The sequence below is a fragment of the Eriocheir sinensis genome, chromosome 35, assembly GCF_024679095.1.
Source record: "Eriocheir sinensis breed Jianghai 21 chromosome 35, ASM2467909v1, whole genome shotgun sequence".
Classification (NCBI taxonomy): domain Eukaryota; kingdom Metazoa; phylum Arthropoda; class Malacostraca; order Decapoda; family Varunidae; genus Eriocheir; species Eriocheir sinensis.
The window spans coordinates 13,253,024-13,274,447 of record NC_066543.1 but is presented as its reverse complement, the minus strand read 5'-3'; the positions used below and the strand labels follow the sequence as shown (position 1 = coordinate 13,274,447).

Genomic DNA, 21,424 nt, shown 5'->3' with positions numbered 1-21,424 from the left:
GTGGGTGATGTTTGCCACTCCCTGACAATTAATTATTGGGACATTGACCTGGGACCCTGCTTGTGCCACTCGTTGAATGGAAATGGAGGTATCTGGAATAGCCTCTTGAATGGGGTGTAGGAGACATGTCAATAAAATCTTATTTATTTTTTCAGAAAACTTTACAGGATCATTTGCTGCCGAGTTGAATGAAAACAGAAATAAAGTTTTTATTTGTTTCCATGGATTTGTTTTATATTTTCAGATTGGTATTGTTGGCAGGACAGGAGCTGGAAAGTCCTCCCTGATCACCTCCCTCTTCAGGCTCACTGAACCATCAGGGGTTATCTACATTGATAACATCAACATCCAGGAGCTTGGTCTTCATAGGGTCCGAGGCAGCATATCTATTATACCTCAGGATCCAACTCTCTTCTCTGGTACTATGAGGAAAAACTTGGATCCTTTCCATCAGTACACAGATGACCACATCTGGAAAGCTCTGGAAGAGGTAGAGTAACAGTTGAAGTACATGTACAATAGTAGTGTTATGGGTGCCTTGAAATTTATGATAACTGGCTACTGAAAAGCAATGTCTACTCAGAAACAAGAAAATAAAAGCAGCTTAGGATTCATTTGCAATGTAGAAATACTAATTTATGTAGTGTACCACTAATATAAACACCCATTTCAGGTCCAACTCAAGAGTGCAGTGTCAGACATGGAAGGTGGCCTAGAAACCTTTATGTCAGAGGGTGGCAACAACTTAAGTGTGGGGCAGCGACAGCTTGTTTGCTTGGCACGAGCTATACTCAGACACAATAAAATTCTTGTCCTAGATGAAGCAACTGCAAATGTTGATCCAAGGTTTGTAAAGATTGTTGACCATTTCGTTACTGACTCTGTGATCCCCTCACTTCCCACCCCCCCTCTCCCACACCGAGTTTTTCGCACGCTTCTCCTAATTTTGTGGGGGTAGTTTATATTTATCCTTACACCCATATCTAGTCATTTATGTATTTTTTATACGTGTTCTGATAGACTTTGTTCACGAGATGTATACTATTTAAATCAAAAGTCCAAAGCACTCATGTCATTCCTTGGTACATCAGGATGAACACCAGAAAAATCCTCAATTAGGGCAGGAACAGTGCCAGGGTGGTGATGATCAGCAAAGGGATCAGCCACGAGTGTAGGGGTGTGTGGAGTATGGGGCTGTGTGGTGTTTCTTCGTCTCCATTCACATCACTCATCACTACTCACCTCACTGTCATTCTCTGGCAAATAGTCTTCATCTGAGTCACTTATGAAGCCTTCTGATTGAGTTTCATTATCATCTGACCCTTGCAAGTCACCTTTAAGTCATATTGCGCTCAGAATCACTATTGGACGGAGAAAAAAACGCCATGATGAGACACGTGTCAATCACACATTGCCCACCACCCCCAGGCTTCACATCGTACCCCCAAAGCCCAGCGTCCCCAACGTCCTTGGAACACAAGGTGCCAACTAGTCAATTTGTCACTATGTCATAAAAACATACAAACCGAAAAAAAATTAAGTCCAGTGTATCGTCAATGAGCGATGACGTACACATGTACTTCATCGGTTCCTTACCCAAAATTTTATATTTAGTACAGAAGCCCGCTGCCGTTCACGGCCTCACTGTTCACGGATTCGCTTATACGCGACATGGGTAGGGTATTTGCGACACCCCCCGACGAATGCAGATGAAAACTTGTGTATACGCGGTCTGAGCCTTACTAAGTGCCGCTTTCACAGTTACTTTTGTTTGTTTTGATCATTACCTATGAGCAGTGATTGCCACTACAGTATTTCCACATGAAAGTGGCCGATGGGGTAGTGGTGGCTGCAGAGGAACCGAGAGGTGTTGAGTGTGTGTGGCAAGGTGCGGGGCGGGGCTATCCCCACAGCTGCCACAACCCCGTCGGCCAGTTTCACATGGAAATACTACAGTGGTGATCGCCGCTCATTGGTAATGATCAAAACAAAGAAAAGTGACCATGAAAACAACCCTAAATCCCAATATTTTACATATAAAATCCTTGATACTTACTGGGACCTGCCAGAACTGGTCCTTCTTAGAGACTTGAGGCTACTGCTTTGAGGAGTAAACAAACATGGCGGAGACTGCAACAGTGGCAGAGGGGTAACGGGTATAAAGTTTGTATGGGCGTACCGCCGGGAACAGCAACAAATGGACTCCAAGGGCCCAGCAAACACTCAAATTAATTAATAATATACTGGATGTATATGGATATACATATGAATATTAACACAAACGGGAGAGACAAGAATTCACTAATACTTGATGGCTAGGAGGAAGACGAGCAATGCGGCGTTCTTACCTTTCAAGGGCCCAGTAAACACTGATGCCATGGGCTGAGCGCAGTGTTGCCAAACCATCGTAATCATCGCATTGCATTTTTTCGTAGTTTCTGACCGATAACTACCACAAAAAAAACACTCACCTGTCAACCACCACTGCCAATGCACTCACACTCACCACAACCAACCACAGAGTGAGTGTTAAGTTATTACAGTCCATATTTAATTTGATTTATGTGTATGTAAAACTATATAACAATGCTTAGAAATCCATTTTTTTATCCGATTGAGATAGTTGAAAGAAACCCTATTTTCCCTATTTGATTATAGTCCCGTCAATCGCGGATCATGGGAATCTCGCGGAACCAAATACCCGTGAATGGCGGGGGGCTTCTTTACTATGTTACGCCATCGGTAATGAAGGGGTTAATCAAAATTGAATGAAAACGGGAAAATTCTTCTAAAAAGCTGACCAGATGTGACTCTTGACTTTCAGGACAGATGAATTAATCCAGCAAACAATCAGAACAAGGTTCAAAGACTGCACGGTGTTCACAATTGCTCACCGCCTGCACACCATCATGGACAGTGATCGTGTCATGGTTCTTCAGGCTGGCCAGCTCATGGTTTGTTTACTCATTTGTCATTATCTACTGTTTAAGTTAATTAACATCTTTGACTTTATAAGAAAATGTGAAGACATAGTTTAGCCATGTTTAGGAAAATGCACGAAAAAGTTATATTAGGTTTAAAACTGGTAAGTTCTTTAAATGGACAGAAAAAATGTGAAAATTCCTCAAACCTTGAAGTTTGTCTGGCATCTTGGAAAATGGCAGAGAGAGAGACTAAAAAATAGCTTACCACGAAATGAACAGACTCGAGTTGTTTTCTGGGTGAGAGAAAACGAGAGAATAGAAAAGAAAATATTACCGATGTAGCTTCATATCTTATGTAATATTTTGAAAATTAGCCGCTGTAGCTCAGTGATATAGTGTGCTCTGCCATGACATATGACTACCTGCTAACCACCTACACTGAACAGAAAGGGATCGAACTACGATCTTCCCAGGCGGAAATGAGCATTATACCAACTGAGCTACCACGGCTATGGGTTCAAGAAAGGTTGCAGTTTCATTAAATCTTACTCTCCTTTCAAATTCTCTCTCTCTCTCTGTCTCTCTCAAACACACACACACACACACACACACACACCTCCGGGAGGACGGCTTTTCAGCCTTTTACTACGTGAAATCTGTGTATATTGCCGGTGAATCAGTGGGATATTTTCCATGAATTTACGTTGTGTCCTTCCCTTCCCCCTCCTTCACTTTCCTCCACAAATCTATTTGTTTATTGCAACTTATATAAGGAAATACAATTCAGTAGATACACGTCATCTACACATAATGCAAATTTCTCTGTATATTTATGCATACATTTCAAAATTATCAATTAATTTATGTTTCTTTATGTGCACCATTTAATTTTGTATATTTTTATATATAATACATGATGATTATGTTGAGTTTATGGCTTAAAACTTATTATATTCAGTAGCGACGTTTGAAATTTGGCGCTCGCGGCCAGACCGGATACGGGGCAGGGCGCTGTTGTCGCCTGGCTGTAGTGAAGGGGTTAATGACAAAGACAGGGGAATACAAGTTACAACATTAAAGAGCATAAAAATCTCAAGTATCTTATCTTTGAAATGTTCACTCTAGGAGAAAAGAATTTGGGAACACTATGTAGAGATTTTTATGCTCTATAATATTGCACTGCACTGTCTTTGTCATCAGGCAAACTGTTCTTGAGTATATTGTGAAAAACAAAATTGACAGCCATTTTCCAGATGGCAGATAAAAAGCTCATGATGGATTGATGACTTTTGACATGTTTCTACAGGTTCAGAGTAAATACCAATTTTAAGCTTACTATAAATTTTTGCATTTTTATCACTACAATATACTAATTTGACTGGACTCTTCTCATCTGTTGTTTAGTGCATGATAAAATATTTGGATGTATGGCAACTTATAAATCCAAACACTAGTTGAAATATTTTCTAATCATGTCTTACTGCCTTTTACAGGAATTTGATGTGCCACATGTTCTACTCAATAATGAAAATTCCATCTTCTATTCTCTTGTTCAACAAACGGGAAAAACTGCTGCAAGGCAATTGCATCAAATTGCAGAAATGGTGAGAATAGCACAAAATATTAATATAGGTATAACACTGATGTACTAGCTCTTTGGGTTCCATAGCCTTGCTCAATTATTTTTCAGATTATTGGATTTTTACTGTAGTGCATATAATACTTTTTAATCACCGAGTTGTTAAATTTCTCTAGCTTATATTTTCCATTTAATTTTTTAATTAAATTATTAATAGGTCTGCAGAAACTAGGAAAAATGGCACCTTAGAATACATCTTCTCACGCAACTAATTCACTTTATCTCAAAACTTCTAGGCTCACTTAAGACGGCGAGGGACTGATGAGGAGTCATCAAGCAGCAACAAGTGAAACATTGGGAAATATAATTCATCTCCTAATTTGTCATGGTACATGTAGTTGAAGGTGAAAGGATTTTCTAATTAACCAAGCTACACCAAGTAGCCTTTGGCATTGTATCTTTGTATATGTCACTAGCATTGAGGATTAATGACTGTGATAAACTAAGTTAAAGCAAGAAGTATTCTGCATGCTTTGTCTTAGTTTAATAAGACATCTCAGAATTTTCACTACTTCCTGTGATATCTTTAGCAGGTTGGTTAAAGTGTTCAGCTACAAAAATTGCTAGAAATGTAAAAATAAGGGATTTTGGAATATTTGGGAACAAACAGTAGGCTAGAATAATGGCTGAATACAAGCAGGATCTCAAAAAAAAAAAGTAAATAAATACCTCGCCAAACCATTCATAAGCCACAGCTTTGTATCCAAGACTCTGGCATGATGAAATACTATTACTCAATCTCCTTCACAGTATTAAGAGCATCAGCACTCCATGAATGTGACCATGGCATAGGTACCAGGATACTAAAAACATGAATAATGGGAGTTTTGGTGCAAGAAACCATAGTTAAATGTCTTCGTTTGGTTTCCAGAAGAGCCATATTGTGAGAATGGCATATAATTTTAAGTATAGGGTAAATTCATTGAAATACACAAAAGACAAATTCTGGTCTTCTAATTCAAGGCATCATCACTTCTTTGCATTAGTTGGAACACTAATCTGAGCTCCATCTAACTTCATGGCACAACACCGTGCAGTAACATTACAGGACCATATATGATAGAACACATTAGCAAACCAGTACAGCTACAATAGAGCACCTAAGAAATGGGCAACCAGTAAGTAAAAAAGGTAAATGATTGTAGACTTATGAATAAAAGTAGCTGGAGATAACCTGTATGTCTAGCCAATTCTTGCACTTTCCATACACTATAGGCTGTGGGCCATTTGCCAAGGCTGGGATTTGAACCCAGGCCCTGCATTATAAGGAAAGACTAAACCTACAGCTACCATACCTACCTAAGAAATAAGAAGCAAACAAAAAAACATGACAAAGAGAATGAGGAATCAAGGTACACTAAATGGAGGATGAATCGGTTGCCCCTTTTAAAGCTCAATATCTTAAATAATTGTTTAATTAAGAACAAAGTAACAAAACAAAAGATAATAGCATCATACCTAATATACCATGTCCTCGAGCCTCTTTTTCAACACCTGGTGCACAACATAGATTGCCTCATTATCAGAGCCAGCAATCAGTGTTGTCCCTTCCACATCCACAGAGTTAATTGGAAGAGGTGATTGAAGGATGCAGGCAGTATCTGTCGCTCCACGTGACACTTCACTACTTAGCCAGACTGTCACACTTCCACCTGTCAAAATCAATAGATTGTCATGTCATGGAAAAAGGGAAGTGAATGGTGGGCAAATTATATAGAGGATGGTGTGGAGGATATAAGAACATTATACAAGAAACTGATTCAGGGAAAAGTCTCGGAGGAATCATAATTATCATCTTCAGTCACTACTAATCAACTACAGGGAAAGCTTTCCCAATATTCTCCACCTCTCTGTCTGATGGTAAATACTCAAGCTTTACATCTTCATCTGGTCCTATCTGTCCTGACTTACAATTTCTGGGTTCCCACTCCACTATCATGAAAGAACCTTATAAAATCAGCTACATACCTGGCAGCTCTTGGGCTCCCTTATAGGAAGTATGTGAGGCCCTCGCTGAGGCTGAGGCATCCCAGTGCAGGAGCTGACCATCCAGACCACAGGTAAAAAGGTGTTCAGGTGACACTGGGTGAAACTGGACCTTACAGACTGCAAGGAAAAGACTTTTGAACTTCAACAAATACATTTTTGCTAGGAATAATATACAGCAAAACTATTAGAGAAATCTCCAAATTGTATCTTTATATCATTATGTATACTTAATTGATACAGTTCTTACTTGGACCACTGTGGGCAGCAATGATGGTGAAAGGGTGGCCAGTGTTGCGCATATCCCAGAGGGCCAGTGTTCCATCCTCACCACCAGCTGCCACCAAGTGCTGTTGTGTAGGGTGGCCTGCCAAATGGCACACAGCCACCTGGCAAAAATTATGGATTTATACCTTTGTGTGGCTTCCAAATTATTTGCTGTATCTCATCTCTTGAAAATGAACTATTTCAAACCCTTCAGGAGGGTACTTTGAAAGCACAAGTAAATGATAGATTACCTGGTCTGGGCTGAAAAGAAGACCCTTGGCTGGCTGGGAGGCCCTCAGATCCCAAAGTTTGAGATGACCCTGCATACTGGACATCAAGACTTCATGAGTGCGAACAAACAACACTGCATAGAGGCTGCAACCACCCACTCCCTCTGACAAGAATGAGTTGTAATATAATAAAGGACTGACCTTATTAATGAACCTACTATTTTCAACATCTAGAAACCTAGAAACTGTAAATCTAAGTATACTGTCCACTCACCTTGTCTATGGCCTCTCTTACATCTGTATAACATAATATTCATTCCTCACACCCTGCTTTAGTCACTCAACACTACCTCTTTTTCTTAATTTATTTGCCAGTGTTCCTCTTCAATCTGAGTGCTTCCTCAAGTTTCTTATGTAATTAGTCTTTATCAGCTTAACTCTGTCCATAAAACTGGGGTCACAAGTCAGATCTGTAGACTGGTGGCAGCCTACTAAAAATAAAAATTCACCAATACTTATTCTGTCATTCATTACTCAAGTTGCTAATTACTTTATTAAAGCTAACAGTACCCTGGATTTTCATAAGTGAAAAATAAAGGCAAATCTTGTGCATTACACTGGTTTCGAAGTGGTGGAATTTACTATATATATTTTGTGCAGTACTGCACCACTTACCCAACACCCTGACTGGTTTCCTCTGGTTTGGATTGAGGATGACCAGCTTCCCATCCTCTCCAACTGAGGCAATCTGGTCACCACTGCATGCCAGGGATGTGCATCTAGCTCGGCCTATGGGAAAGAAAAGAAAACGTATCTTATAATTATGTACATGAAAACACTGATAAACATGGACAGGGTAATGAATTTGTTTATTTTAGAAAGCTATATATGTGCTTGCATGTATCAGCCTTATTCACATAATGGTGGCCCTCCATGATGCTCAATCTCAGGCAATCTCGATCAAAGCCAAGGTCTCATGGGTCATTCATCATAACCTCGTCCCATGCCTTTTTTGGTATATCCCGGGGCGATGGGCTCCTTCCTACCACAGGCTCAAGGGCCAATGCGACAGAGATGAGCACCGACGCCACACGTAGCTAAAGTGTATGCCCCCATCTTACTTTTACCTTATTGTACACACCAGACACCACAGGATAGTAAACAGTAAAGATCAGAATATTTAAATTTTGTGATGACGTTCAACAAAATAATACTTCTCCAAGACCAAGTTACTGCTAATGCCATTACGAATCTAAATACATCTATGTGTAAAGGATATGTTTAAATATGAACACAGCCTTTCAACTCCCATTCATCACCACAAGGCATGGGTTAGTAGAAAGTCTTACCTGTTGTGAAGAAGTGAACTCGGTCCCAGGAGCTTGCTACCTCCAGCTGACCCTCTGTTGTGTGTCTGTATAGGCTCACCGCCCCTAAGCTGCTGCCCACCATAAAAGAGTCTCGCGTCACGTACTGAAATAACTCGTGCAAATCATTCTCGGACAGATTATAGAGTAAAAAGATCAACACAGCTAATCCTTTTAGCTCTTAGTATCCATCATTTTGAAACTACAGTAAAATCTACTTAAACCAGTAGGATTGGGGAATCAGAAGTGCCAACTTACCCAAATTTCCAACCAATAAAAGTGGTCTCCCACCACCTTACTCCCCCCAAAAGAAGACACAAACCTTGTTTGTATACAAGAATAAGGTGTAATAAGAAGGATCTTTTGGTTGGATATAGATGTGCAAAGGAAGAACACCTCCCTACATAAATGAATGAGTTTTCAAGTCTACAGTCACTCAAAGGAATCACACTACTGTAAACTACTTACTAATGCATGCCTTCCTTTACAAAATCTGGATTATGAAAATTTCAAGTAGGTAATAAACACTATTACAAGCAGCTAATCTGCTGGTATATGTAAAGAGGATATGGAACATCGTTGTTGTTCTCTAGCTTTCAACGCCAGGCACTCAAACACAGAAAATGGTAAGGCATGGTGAGTGTAAGCTCTTCTCTTCTTTACCACTGCAATATTGCCCCCCTCTCAGATTCTGATATATGGCTCTATAACAGTAAACAAATGTGACCATATGAAAACACCACGTAGCTGGCATGAGCTACAACACACTCATAGCCCGAGGTGCATGAGCATCCAGCATGCTCACCTGTATGTCAGTGACGTCCCCCTGATGTGGCAGGTTGGACACAGGTGTTGGATCATCTTCAGAATCTGGGATGTGCCACACCCCAACAGAATTTTCCTGAAATAATAAGATATATTGGATGATACTGAAGAAAGGGTAGCCACCTCTTGCGAAGTTAATACTTACAAAATGGACAATAATATTCCATGCTGCAATGAAGAACAAAACTGTATACTATTTTGGCCTGTAGACAATTTGACCATTTGCAAGTTTGGACATTACAACCTAAATGGCTCACGGCCAAAACAACCAGGATCCTGCAACATGACTAACATTCAGGGTGGGTTGGATTCAAACCAAGTGATTTACATCGATTTAACTGAGTAAAAAAAATCATGATTTAAATCAAAATTAAATATATTCTATATTTAAAATAAAATAAAAAAAAGCACGCTACTCGCCGCTCCCATAATAGATAACAGTAAAGAGTAGCCAAAAGAGAGGTCAATTTCGGGTGGAGAGGTGTCTTGATACACTCTTCTTGAAAGAGGTTAAGTCATAGGCAGGAGGAAATACAGATGAAGGAAGGCCGTTCCAGAGTTTACCAGTGAAGGGGATGAAAGAATGGAGATGCTGGTTAACTCTTGCATAAGGGGTTTGGACAGTATAGGGATGAGCATGAGTAGAAAGTCGTGTGGAGTGGGGGAAGCATGCAGTTAGCAAGTTCAGAAGAGCAGTTAGCATGAAAATATTGATAGAAGACAGAAAGCGATGCAACATGGCAGCAGAATTTAAGAGGCAGAAGACTATCAGTAAGAGGAAGAGAGCTGATGAGACGAAGAGCCTTATGGCCGTAGTATTAATCTTCCCCGTTCCCTTTCCATCCCCATCCCCATACGCGGGTCTGGGGTATGTGTAAACCGCCCTATCCCCTTCCCGTTCCCGGCGGGCCAGACAAGACCAACCCGCAGGTCATAATAATGTTAGCAGCACCTTCAAACCAATAATTACAGAATACGAGATAAATAATGCATTTTTCACACACCATTGTATTCATATACATTATATATCATAAAACAGAACAATAGGGTAATTGATCTACATGTAAATAACAGGTAACACGGGTAAGTTAATTTATGAGACAGGTTGGTATCCACACACACCCGGGCAGCCACATAGGGGTTGCCAGGTCGTGTCATTGGTGGCATTTTTGTCTTAATTCAAGGGGTCACCAAGAAATGCCCTTTTTTATGGTATATGTTAAGTATTACTATAATAATGCCATATTTAGTCATCTATCTGCCATCTTTTGCAATTTTGGGGGCAATTATAAAGGAATCTTCAGGAATAACTGTATGTTTACAATCAAATGGAAACAAGAGTCTTTACAAACTAAAGGAAATATATTAACTTCAGCAAAGTTTGTGATACACTATCAGTCATAGAAATATTCTGATACTTTTCAATATATTTTCTTCTATAATAACAAATAGAGCACTATTTGTTCATGAAATATACGAAGGGGAACCTAAAGATGTCCTGCCTCGCACCCCGCGGAGTCAACACCTTTTCGACCCCATCTGGTCTCTCTCCAGGTAGGGTCAATCAACCCCAACCCCCTGGGGATGCTTAAAACTGCGGGTCACAGCCAAGGGAAAGAGAAGGGAAGGGAACAGGAATGGGGGAGATTAATACTACGGCCATTAGACTCCACTCTGTCCAGGAGAGCTGTGTGAGTGGAGCCCCCCCACACGTGAGATGCATACTCCATATGAGGGCGGACAAGGCCCCTATATTAAATGGAAAGGATCTGTGCAGGGGAGAAGAACTGGCGGAGATGATACAGAACGCCCAACCTCGAGGAAGCTGATTAGAAAGGAGATGTGAAGTTTCCAGTTGATATTTTGAGCTAAGGATAGACCGAGGATATTTAGTGTTGAAGAAGGTGACAGCTGAGTGTTATCGAAGAATAGGGGATAGGTGTTTGGAAGATTGTCGAGTTGATAGGTGGAGAAATTTGGTTTTTGAGGCATTAAAGGACACAAGGTTCCTTTTACCCAAATCGGAAATGACTGCAAGGTCTGAGGTTAAACGTTCTGCAGCCTCCAGTCTGGAGTCTTGTCATTTCTGTTGAGAAGGTCTTCTGTTGAGAGTAGTTGAATAGTGCAGAGTGGAGTCGTCAGCATTTGAATGGATAGGACAGTTTGTTATGGAAAGAAGATCGTTGATGAATAACAGAAAGAGAGTGGGTGATAGGACAGAGCCCTGTGGAACACCACTGTTGACAGGTTTTGGGGAAGAACAGTGACTGTCTACCACAGCGGAGATAGAATGGCCGGAAAGAAAGCTGGAGATAAAGGAACAGAGAGAAGGATAGAAACCGTAAGAGGGCAGTTTAGAGAGCAAAGACTTGTGCCAGACTCTATTGAAAGCATTTGATATGTCTAGTGCAACTACGAAAGTTTCACTGAAATGGCTGAGAGAATGACCAAGAGTCAGTTGAGAAGCAAGAAGATCACCAGTAGAACACCCCTTGCAGAACCCATACTGGTGATGAGATAGAAGGTCAGAAGTGGAAAGCTGCATTTGAATCTTCTGGTTAAGGACTGATTCAAAAGCTTTAGATAGACAGGAAATTAAAGCTATATGGCGGTAGTTTGAAGGATTGGAGCGGTCACCCTTCTTAAGCACAGGCTGTATGAAGGTGTACTTCCAGCAGGAAGGAAAAGTAGATGTTGATAGGCAGAGATGAAAGAATTTGACCAGGCAGGGTGTCAGCACAAAGGCACAGTTTTTAAGAACAATAGGAGGCACTCCATCAGGTCCATAAGCCTTCTGAGAGTTGAGGCCAGAGAGGGCATAGAAAACATCATTCTTAAGAATCTTAATAACAGGCATATAGGAGTCAGAGGGGAGTTGAGTAGGAGGAATATGCCCAGAATCGTCCAGAGTAGAGTTTTTACAGAAAGTTTGAGAGAAGAGTTCAGCCTTAGAGATAGATGAGTCGGCAGTGCTGCTGTCAGGGTTAAGGAGAGGAGGGAAAGAGGAAGAAGTGACCATCCAATGACACGCCCGACACTCGTCAACAGACCAGTTGCAGCGGCTGCTAGGTAATGTTATAATAGATTACAAGAGTATATGTTAGGAACTTTCCTTACTTTCAAGACCAGGGAATTTTCACTATTGTAGGGATTTTTTTCAGGGAAATTTTTGAAGCCCATTTTTCAGTGATTTTGCCTTTCCCCCCAAAACCCCAGTTCCCCAGGCTTGTTTTGGGGGGTAGGGGTGGTGGAGTGGTGGAGGAGTATCACAACTGGTTATCACAGTGTCTTCTAAATTAAGATTAAAGACTAGGGTTACATGATCACTTGCTGCAATTGGAGCTTTGTACTGTATATCTTCAATTTCTAATATTTTTTTTGTTATAATGAGATCCAATAGTTAGGGATGGTCAATGCCTCGAAGACGCGTAAATTCCTGTACATATTGGTAAAGTATGCATCTTGGCATGTCATAGAATCTAGCTTGGTCGCTCTCATTGCCTCCAATATCACAGTGATTCATCCAATTTATTTCCTTATAATTAAAGTCTTAACAAATCAAAAGTTGGTCATATGAAAGGTTTGCCATCCTAGATATTGTTTGTCTGATATTGTTGTTATACTCTGGGGTAGCTGCTGGTGGTCGATATGTACATCCTAGCAGAATTTTGTTATTGCCCAGTTTGAGTGTAGTGGCTACTGCTTTAACATGCTCCCAGGCTCCATCTTTCAGAGATGCTGACTCCATTTCTTTGCGCCCCAAAATGGCAACTCCTCCGCCAGGTGCTCCCCTGTCCCTTCTGTGCACTGTACAAGTGCTGGAGTCAAAAAATGGGTAAAACTAGAGAACAACTACTTCTCCCTCTCCACCACCCCAGTCCCCCCTACCCCCCAAGACAAGCCTGGGAAACTGTGGGGAACCGGGGTTTGGGGGGGGGGAAGCCAAAATCACTGAAAAATGGGCTTTCAAAATATCCCTAGAAAAATCCCTAAATTAGGGAAAATTCCCTGTTCTCGAAAGTAAGGAAAATCCCTACCGTATACTCACATGCGTGGGCTAATCGCTAACCAAGCATACCATCGCTAACCATCCCAAAACAGCCCTGAGCCATGACTCAAGGTCTTCCGGGACTCGGCCTGAACAGGCCCGGGCTATACCCGGCTCTCAGCATGGCAACCGTTGGGCTTCGTGTTCTAAAAAAAAAAAATAACCACGTGTGGTGGACCTGGTCTCACATGCATGGGCTAATCACTAACCAAGCATACTATCGCTAACCAAGAGTACCATCGCTAACCAAGCGTACCATCGCTAACCAAGCGTACCATCGCTAACCAAGCGTACCATCGCCAACTGTTGCACTCGCTAACCGTTGCACCATCGCTAACCAAGCATACCATCGCTAACCAAGCGTACCATCGCTAACCAAGCGTACCGTCGCTAACCAAACGTTTGTAGAAAAAATATATGAAGACCTAGTGATGTTTCATAAGGTAGGTAATGAATGCGAGTTATTTTGCAGCGGCGCCAGCGCCATGGCGGCAGCGTTAGCTCGATTTATCCCTTTAGGGAACTGTGGTTTTGGTGGTCGCTACAAAAATCCCCAAAATCGGGAAAAATCCCTAGTCTCTAAAGAAAGGAAATTCACTAACGTATACTCTTGTAATTTATTCCTATATAACGTAGCAGCCGCTGCAGCGGGTCTGTTGACGAGTGTGTAATCGTGCACTGTACAATATCCGTTTGTTTTCTGACACGTGCTTGTCACACCATATGCGACACGTGACACGCCCACGTCTTTGTTGGACCCAGTATTGAGATAGTAATCGGTCCTTTTGTTAACCTACATGCACACCAATAAAGAGGTTAAATACTCAGTTAACACTTACCGAAAGGTAAAGTAGACGGATATTTTGAGGGAGTGAGTGTCGGGCCTTCCATCCATTATGGTGGCTTGAAAACAACTGACTTCAGGAACCTGCCGTTAGGTGCCGCCACTGAAACACCCTCGCGTAGTAACATTTTACGAATGTATTCCTTTAAAATTAGAAAATACAAATAGCTGCGGCATTAGTTGCTTTAATATAGAGAAAAAAATAACGTAAAACTCTTAAAATACCGTTTTTTTGTCCGAAATCGTTATAATCCATGCACGTTTTGGATATTACTGACTTAGGAACTAGTTTCTGTGGTGTAGTATAAGGCAGCTAAGAGGCTCAGTCTGCCCACAGAGCCCTCGTGTCATACAACAACATAACATAATCAACCCGCTTACGCAGTAAATTGGTACGACCGGGAACTAAAACCTTTGCAAATGTGAAGCATAAGAAGTATCCTATGCAGTACCCATGCTATTTTTTCGGTATATTAGAAGCAGTTGTTAGCTAGATTAACCAAAAAATGTTGCTGTAAGATCATCTACACTCAGTTTGGTTTCTGTTAGGAAAATAATGTGTGGGTTCTCTTCCTTAATAGCTGTCTAGTTGGCTACACTTACATCATTTACAATATATATATATATATATATATATATATATATATATATATATATATATATATATATATATATATATATATATATATATATATATATATATATATATATATATATATATATATATATATATATATATATATATATATCTATATATATATATTTTTTTTTTTAAGTGAATTTATTCTCTCCCCCGACTGCCCCTGGGGTTGTCGGGATCTTCATCTCTCTCAATCTCTTGTCTCGTATGACAAACTTCCTGTCCAGTATTCCTTTCTCTGCTAGTCCCCTGTTTTTTGCATCTATTACTAGTCTAGACCATAGTGTCTGTGTGGTCTGAATATCCATTAATTATATGCGAATGATATAAAGCAGTTTCTAAGTGATCATGTTGACTGACTCGGCTCAACTCATATACATTGAGTTACCAAATGGCTGCTTACGACCCACATCACCCCCCACTATACAAGGCTGTGTGTCCACTGGTGTAATAGTGTAGCCGCGGTGCCGCCGGTGGATGCAGCGCCGCGGAAGGGTTAAAGGTCAGTGGTGTATGTTTACGCGTCGACGTGCTTATCAGGACCGTCTTCGCCCATATATTGGACCTACTAGGGTCAAAGGGTAATGCCTCCTAGGGTTAATGTAGGGTAACGTGGGGTTACGGGGTTAATGTGGTGGAGGCGGAGGCCATTACTCGAGGCTTGAGTGTCAACAGGGAACCGTCATCCCGATAGCGGGCTGAACGGAGGACAAGGTAGTAGCAGGCTGGCGTTCATACCGTTAACATGGCGTTGATGGAACTGGAAGGAGTCATCTGACTAACCCCGCATTGTGTACGTATCTCTTTCTCTGTTATCATCTAGCGTCTAAGTATCTCCTGATTTCACAATATTGTAATACGTTTCCTTAACGTCTAAGGTTATTCTGCCTCCCACAAGTGTACAAGTACATTCATGTTAACGACGAGTGGTAAGGGTTGTCCTGCCACGGAATATAAGGATAAGGTTTACATTCATGTTCATATGTCGGACTGTAGGGATTTGCCCCATCCCGGAAAATGTAGAGATAAGGTGTAGTGTACCTCACAGTAATGTTTCATGATATCGGCTTGCAGGTTTGACCACTGTACAATAAACGTGACGTGAGTTCGACACAGCGGTTTCAGTCATCCTTGGCACTCACTCAACAAGCGCTGGTCACCGCGCTTACAAATAGGCTATGATGGATACTGGCTTCATTCAAAGGAATCAACAAGTGGAAAGAGAATATTTATTTAGGAAGAGAAGAACCTAACTGTCTTGAACGAGTGGAGTGGGTGAATCTTGGAATATAATAAGACTAGTATCTACATTTGAACAAATATATTAAATGACAAAACAAAAAAAAGAATAATAGAACAATGGGATCACTCATTGTGGATTTAATGGAAAATAATTTAGAAAATTTTATTAGAGCAGGTGAGACAAAGTATTTATACATTTGAAAAGAGACTTGACTGCCACTGGGCAGCATCAAGAAGTGTTTTTACTGAGAAGCAGTTTGTCTGTTCTGCCACAGATGTATATAGTTTTTTTTTTTGTTACTGAAGATCTAAAACCTTGTAGTCGAATCTCACTGTTGACACCAGACTACACCAGCCAGTAAATCAACACAGCTCATAACTCACCACATCGTCCCAGGTGCCCGCCACAAAGGTGTCCGTCTCCCCGAAGTGTGTCTGGGGAGGCTTCCAGCGGACCACATTCACTTTCTGCCCCACGTAGCGCCGCACACTCCCTCCCGCCATGCTCGCCAAACAGCTGCTGGCTCAGGCTGGGCCGCGGCGGCGCTTGCGGTTGCTCTGCCTTTACCACGGGGACGTACTCTTTCTCCTACATATAGTGACTACTACAAAATTACAAAAGTTGTAGTTCTGCCACATTTCCTACACATAGTCGGTCATATATACTACACAATAGGCTACACAATACTAGTATCTAGAACATAAAAAAAAAAAAAAAAAAAAAAAAACGCAGTGGCTAACACCAAGAGGCTCGTTAAAATAGTTTTAAGCACTCGAGAATATTAGTTAATGTTTTTTTCTTTAACAGAATTGATAAATAAAACAACTCCTACGGTAAAACCACAGAGTTATATATACCTAGAGCGCGCGAGCCAGACACTCGGGTACGGCAACCGGAAGTACCTCGGCCGCCATCTTTGGGAGCCCAGTCCAGCCAACTCTGTGCTCCAGCCGACAGCTTCAAAGTGGAGGTAAGTGGTAGGTGGTGATGGTGGTGGTGGTGATGATAGTGGTGGTGGTGGTGGTGATGATGGTGGTGGTGCTGGTGGTGGTGATGGTGGTGGGTGGTGGAGTTGGTTGAAAGACTGACTGACGTGACAAATGACATAACTCAGGTTTTATACTCTCTCTCTCTCTCTCTCTCTCTCTCTTTTTATGAAAACGACCGTCGCCAAGACCACCATCACCGTCACCACCACTATCACGTGCCGCCACCACCAGCACCACCATCATCATCACCACCACCATCACCACCACCATCATCATCACCACCATCACCATCATCACCACCACCATCACCACCACCATCATCATCACCACCATCACCATCATCACCACCACCACCACCATCATCACCACCACCAGCACTACCACCACCATCACCACCACCACCACCACCACCATCATCACCATCACCACTACAATCACCACCTTCACCATCACCACCACCACCACCATCAAAACCACCACCACAGAGTGAGGGAAAGTGGGCTCCCCAAGATGGCTGCCGCGCCAGGGTAGCTTGCTTCACTCGCCACCAACCCCACAACACGGGAGCTCGCGCTCTAGGTATATAACTCTGTGGGTAAAACACTATATCACACAGTACGTACTGCCTGGGGGTTGGGATGGCATGCTCCTTCCTTCTCCTTTGTTGTTTGCTGCCAGGTGGTAATTTAGGTAATTGCATGTGTACCTACTCAGGAATATTATCAGTATTTACATTCTAATTCCTTTTTCTGCAAACTAACCTCAACATCTGTTTTTATTTTTGTACAATGAAGATTTTTATTTTTTGTAACTAGCCTAGTCAGGGGTTTGTCTGCAAGACCAGCCATTCCCCTTTGTTGTATTTTACAACAATAAATATTTCAGTTCAATTCAATTCCCACTGGACGTAGTCTATCTTGATTTCCAGAAAGCGTTTGATATTTTCCCGCATCATAAATTACTTTACAAATTAAAGCAAATAGGTATTGACGGTCAAGTAAACCAGTGGATCGCGAATTGGTTGAGCAACAGACAATAAAGAGTAGTGATTAACGGATTTAACTCAGAGTGGGCGTCGGTCACTAGTGGCGTCCCTCAGGGCTCAGTTCTTGGCCCAGTGCTCTTCATCATTTACATTAATGACGTGGATGTTGGACTCAATAATCGCATTGGTAAATTTGCAGATGACACAAAGATTGGTAACTCGGTTCTCACTGACGAAGACAGGCAAAGCCTCCAAGAGGATTTGCACAAAATTTCAGCTTGGTCTGATAGATGGGAGATGCCCTTTAACGTAGACAAGTGCCAGGTCCTTCAAGTTGGAACGAGGAATAAGAAGTTCGATTACGAAATGCGCAGCGTTAAACTCAAAAGCGTTCAATGCGTCAAGGACTTGGGGGTCAAAGTCACGTCAAACCTCAAATTCTCACAGCAATGCATCGATGCAGTAAATAAAGCGAACAGAATGTTGGGCTTCATTAAAAGAAACTTTTTATTCAAGAATAAAGATGTAATACTCCCGCTCTACAATAGTTTAGTCAGACCCCACTTGGAATATGCGGTACAGTTTTGGTCTCCCCACCATGCAAAGGATATTGCTAAATTAGAAGGTGTTCAGCGTCGGGCAACGAAAATGATCCCATCCTTGCACAACAAATCCTACGAAGAAAGGCCTTCTACCCTTAAAATGTTCTCTCTTGAGAAATGTCGCCTCCGAGGAAAACTGATCGAATGTTTTAAAATACTTAATGGTTTCACGAATGTAGACAGATCAACATTGTTTATGATCGATGACACTTTGCGCACGAGGAAAAATGGCATAAAACTCAGATGTAGACAAGTAAATTCAGACTGCACCAAATTTTTCTTCACCAACGTTGTAGTGCGAGAATGGAATAAGCTTCCACCATCAGTGGTCCAGTGTAAGACAATTGACTCCTTCAAAAATAAGCTCGACCGTCACTTCCTTCAACTTAATATCAACTAGAGTAGAAATGCAACATTTTGGAGCCTTCTGATTAATGTAAAATCACTTAGGTTTAAGGACAGACCACCAAGTCTGGACCATGGGGTCTGTGTGGTCTGATTTTCTATGTAATTCTATGTAATTCCTTTGTTGTTTACTTGCAACAATAAACTAGCAATCAATAAGTCACACACACACACACACACACACAGGAAGGGAAGATGCTCAAGAGACATAAAGAAATATAGCTTCCCACAAAGAAATATAGAGTTTTGGAAAAGATTAAGTGAAGAAATAGTATCAGCGAAGAGTGTGCAAAGTTTCAAGGAAAAGTTGGATAATTATAGATACGGAGATGGGACCACACGAGCGTAAGCCCAGGCCCTGTAAAATTACAACTAGGTAAATACACACGCTTTAAAACTGGATTTCATGAGCACATTAATTCATGTATTATTTCTCTGTAACAACATTTGTATTTAAAACAAAACTATAAAAATAAATTTTTCTCCCTATTTAGGATCGACTCCTGCTTCGAACCAAGACTCGGCCTAGCTGCCTCTGCTGCTTTTGTGGAAATATGCTTTTGTGGAAATATGAGTGAATCCCTGTAGGAGCTGTGATTGAAGAGATCTTTTGTGGGTAAAAGAAATGTTGTTTCCCTGAAGGTAATATAACCTTACTCTAAAAACTGTTAATGTTGCTGAGGTGGCGTGTAGAAAATGCACAGTTTACGAGACCCACACATATAACACACCATCACCTGTTGCAAATTTCCTTCTACTCCTTCTTCCCAGCACCATCATCATTACTCCCTTCCCTTATTGCAGATTTCCTTCTCCTTGACCTTCCCATCACCCACATCATATACCTATAGCGTAGATTTCCTCGGACGCTTTGCAGATCTCTCAGATTCCCCACTTTCCCTTCCATAAGCCTCCACACTACACTTCTCTTCACCTGCCTGCCTGACGTACCTTTCCTCACATCTCTTTACATCCTCCTCCTCCTTCCATGCATCATTTCCATGCATCTTACAAGTTCTCCCTTCCTGTCCCTCTCGATTTCTTGACCTAGTCACACACACAAGTGATCAACATTTCCTCATCTTTTCTATTATGGCCTCTCTTATTAACCATGCAGGATTACCTTTCATTCACTCCAGCACCCGGGAACCCTTTCTCAGACTTCCTTAAGCAACACATAATATTGTATTCCACCTATTATTCCTGAACCACCTTCCCATAAAATTCATAAGGAAACCTATCCCTGACTGCAGCTTTCCTGTCTGCATGATGGCTGTAAATCGCTGGGGCTTTGATGGCCAGACGTGCACATTATGGGGTGGGACTGACCATCAATTAAGCTCCATCAAGAAAGCCTACCAACACAAAAGACTGAACACATAAAAAAATCTAGTACTTTACTGAATCCAAAGGTGTCTCCAAGAAATGTTGCAGATCACTCTCCAACTCTGCTTCTGTGAGGAGCATCAGGTGTAAAGCATCAACTTTGGATAGTTTTGTTACAGAGACCACTTCTTGTGAAAAAGCAAGCCTTGATAAAGTCGCTAAAATGGTCTTTGTAATCTACTCTCCATTAGACCAGTAGAACATCCTCAGTTTTATAACATGGTTGGGAAGTTGTAGCTGGGATACACTTCTTCAACACAAACAAAAAATGCAGACAAGTACCTACCCATGATTTTTAAAGAATATGGATAATGTGCCAAAATTTAATGAATGAGAGAATGAGATGAATAAGCCAATTGTATTAGTTACCATCACAGCTTCAAATGGTCATGCATGTCAAGTGGATACAATAGACACAAGTGGCCAACCTCCTCCGACAGCTGAATATCTTTGAAGACATTACAAACTTGGCAATTCAGAAGTGTAAACAAGACATTGGCTGCCAGGTTGGTAGTGTTGTAACAGATAACACAATTAGAAGGAAATGAACTGAAACTGCTAATTTATGGTTACACCACGCACATTCTAAATCGTTAGGGTAATGATTTAGTAATTTAATTTAGTAACATAAAAGAACATGTGGTATAGGGCCTATATTGCAAAATACTTTCAAAACAATCACTATGATACCATCAGGAAGGTGGCCAAAGTCTTGTTATGCCCCAGTACTCTAGATGGAACACCATGTGTAACTGCCAGTCTAGAGTCTCAGTAGTATGATTTTGATATCGATAGGAAGTAGGTTTGAGAGGGCAAGACGGTGAATTGGATGAGATTTTTATTAGATGGTGTTTTCTTCTTTAGCTACAATGACCGAAAGAAAATGTACATATATATTGGTTTTTAAAAAATCGAAGGGAATTATATTGTTCAGAAGTGACAATGGAGTATTTGTAACTTGGTGTCCCAGAGAATGGCTCATGTAGATTTGTATTTGAACAAATGAAACAGCAGGCTTTGTGTCCCTTAAGTATTAGTTATTCA

General features: G+C 41.2%; 2 protein-coding genes across 5 annotated transcripts in view; one reads left to right on the top strand and one right to left on the bottom strand.

Annotated features, from left to right (window-relative positions):
* Nucleotides 1-5,736, top strand: part of LOC127007428 (ATP-binding cassette sub-family C member 4-like) — a 70,503-nt gene extending 64,767 nt beyond the window's left edge. For all 4 annotated transcript variants that reach the window (XM_050878430.1, XM_050878431.1, XM_050878429.1 and 1 more), the window contains 5 exons: nt 245-490; nt 674-846; nt 2,825-2,954; nt 4,418-4,528; nt 4,800-5,736. In XM_050878430.1, the coding sequence (XP_050734387.1) occupies nt 245-490; nt 674-846; nt 2,825-2,954; nt 4,418-4,528; nt 4,800-4,853 (714 nt within the window). In that variant the 3' untranslated portion in view covers nt 4,854-5,736. The remainder of the gene's footprint in view (nt 1-244; nt 491-673; nt 847-2,824; nt 2,955-4,417; nt 4,529-4,799) is intronic.
* LOC127007430 (nucleoporin Nup43-like) lies at nt 335-16,553 on the bottom strand. The gene is made up of 9 exons (XM_050878433.1): nt 16,397-16,553; nt 9,219-9,314; nt 8,396-8,519; nt 7,722-7,835; nt 7,068-7,210; nt 6,800-6,938; nt 6,532-6,669; nt 6,022-6,215; nt 335-481 (listed from the first exon to the last, which is right to left on the bottom strand). Exons 1-8 carry the CDS (start codon nt 16,514-16,516, stop codon nt 6,022-6,024), a joined length of 1,068 nt encoding a protein of 355 aa, XP_050734390.1. The 5' UTR covers nt 16,517-16,553; the 3' UTR covers nt 335-481.
* Between the last annotated feature and the right edge of the window lie 4,871 nt (nt 16,554-21,424).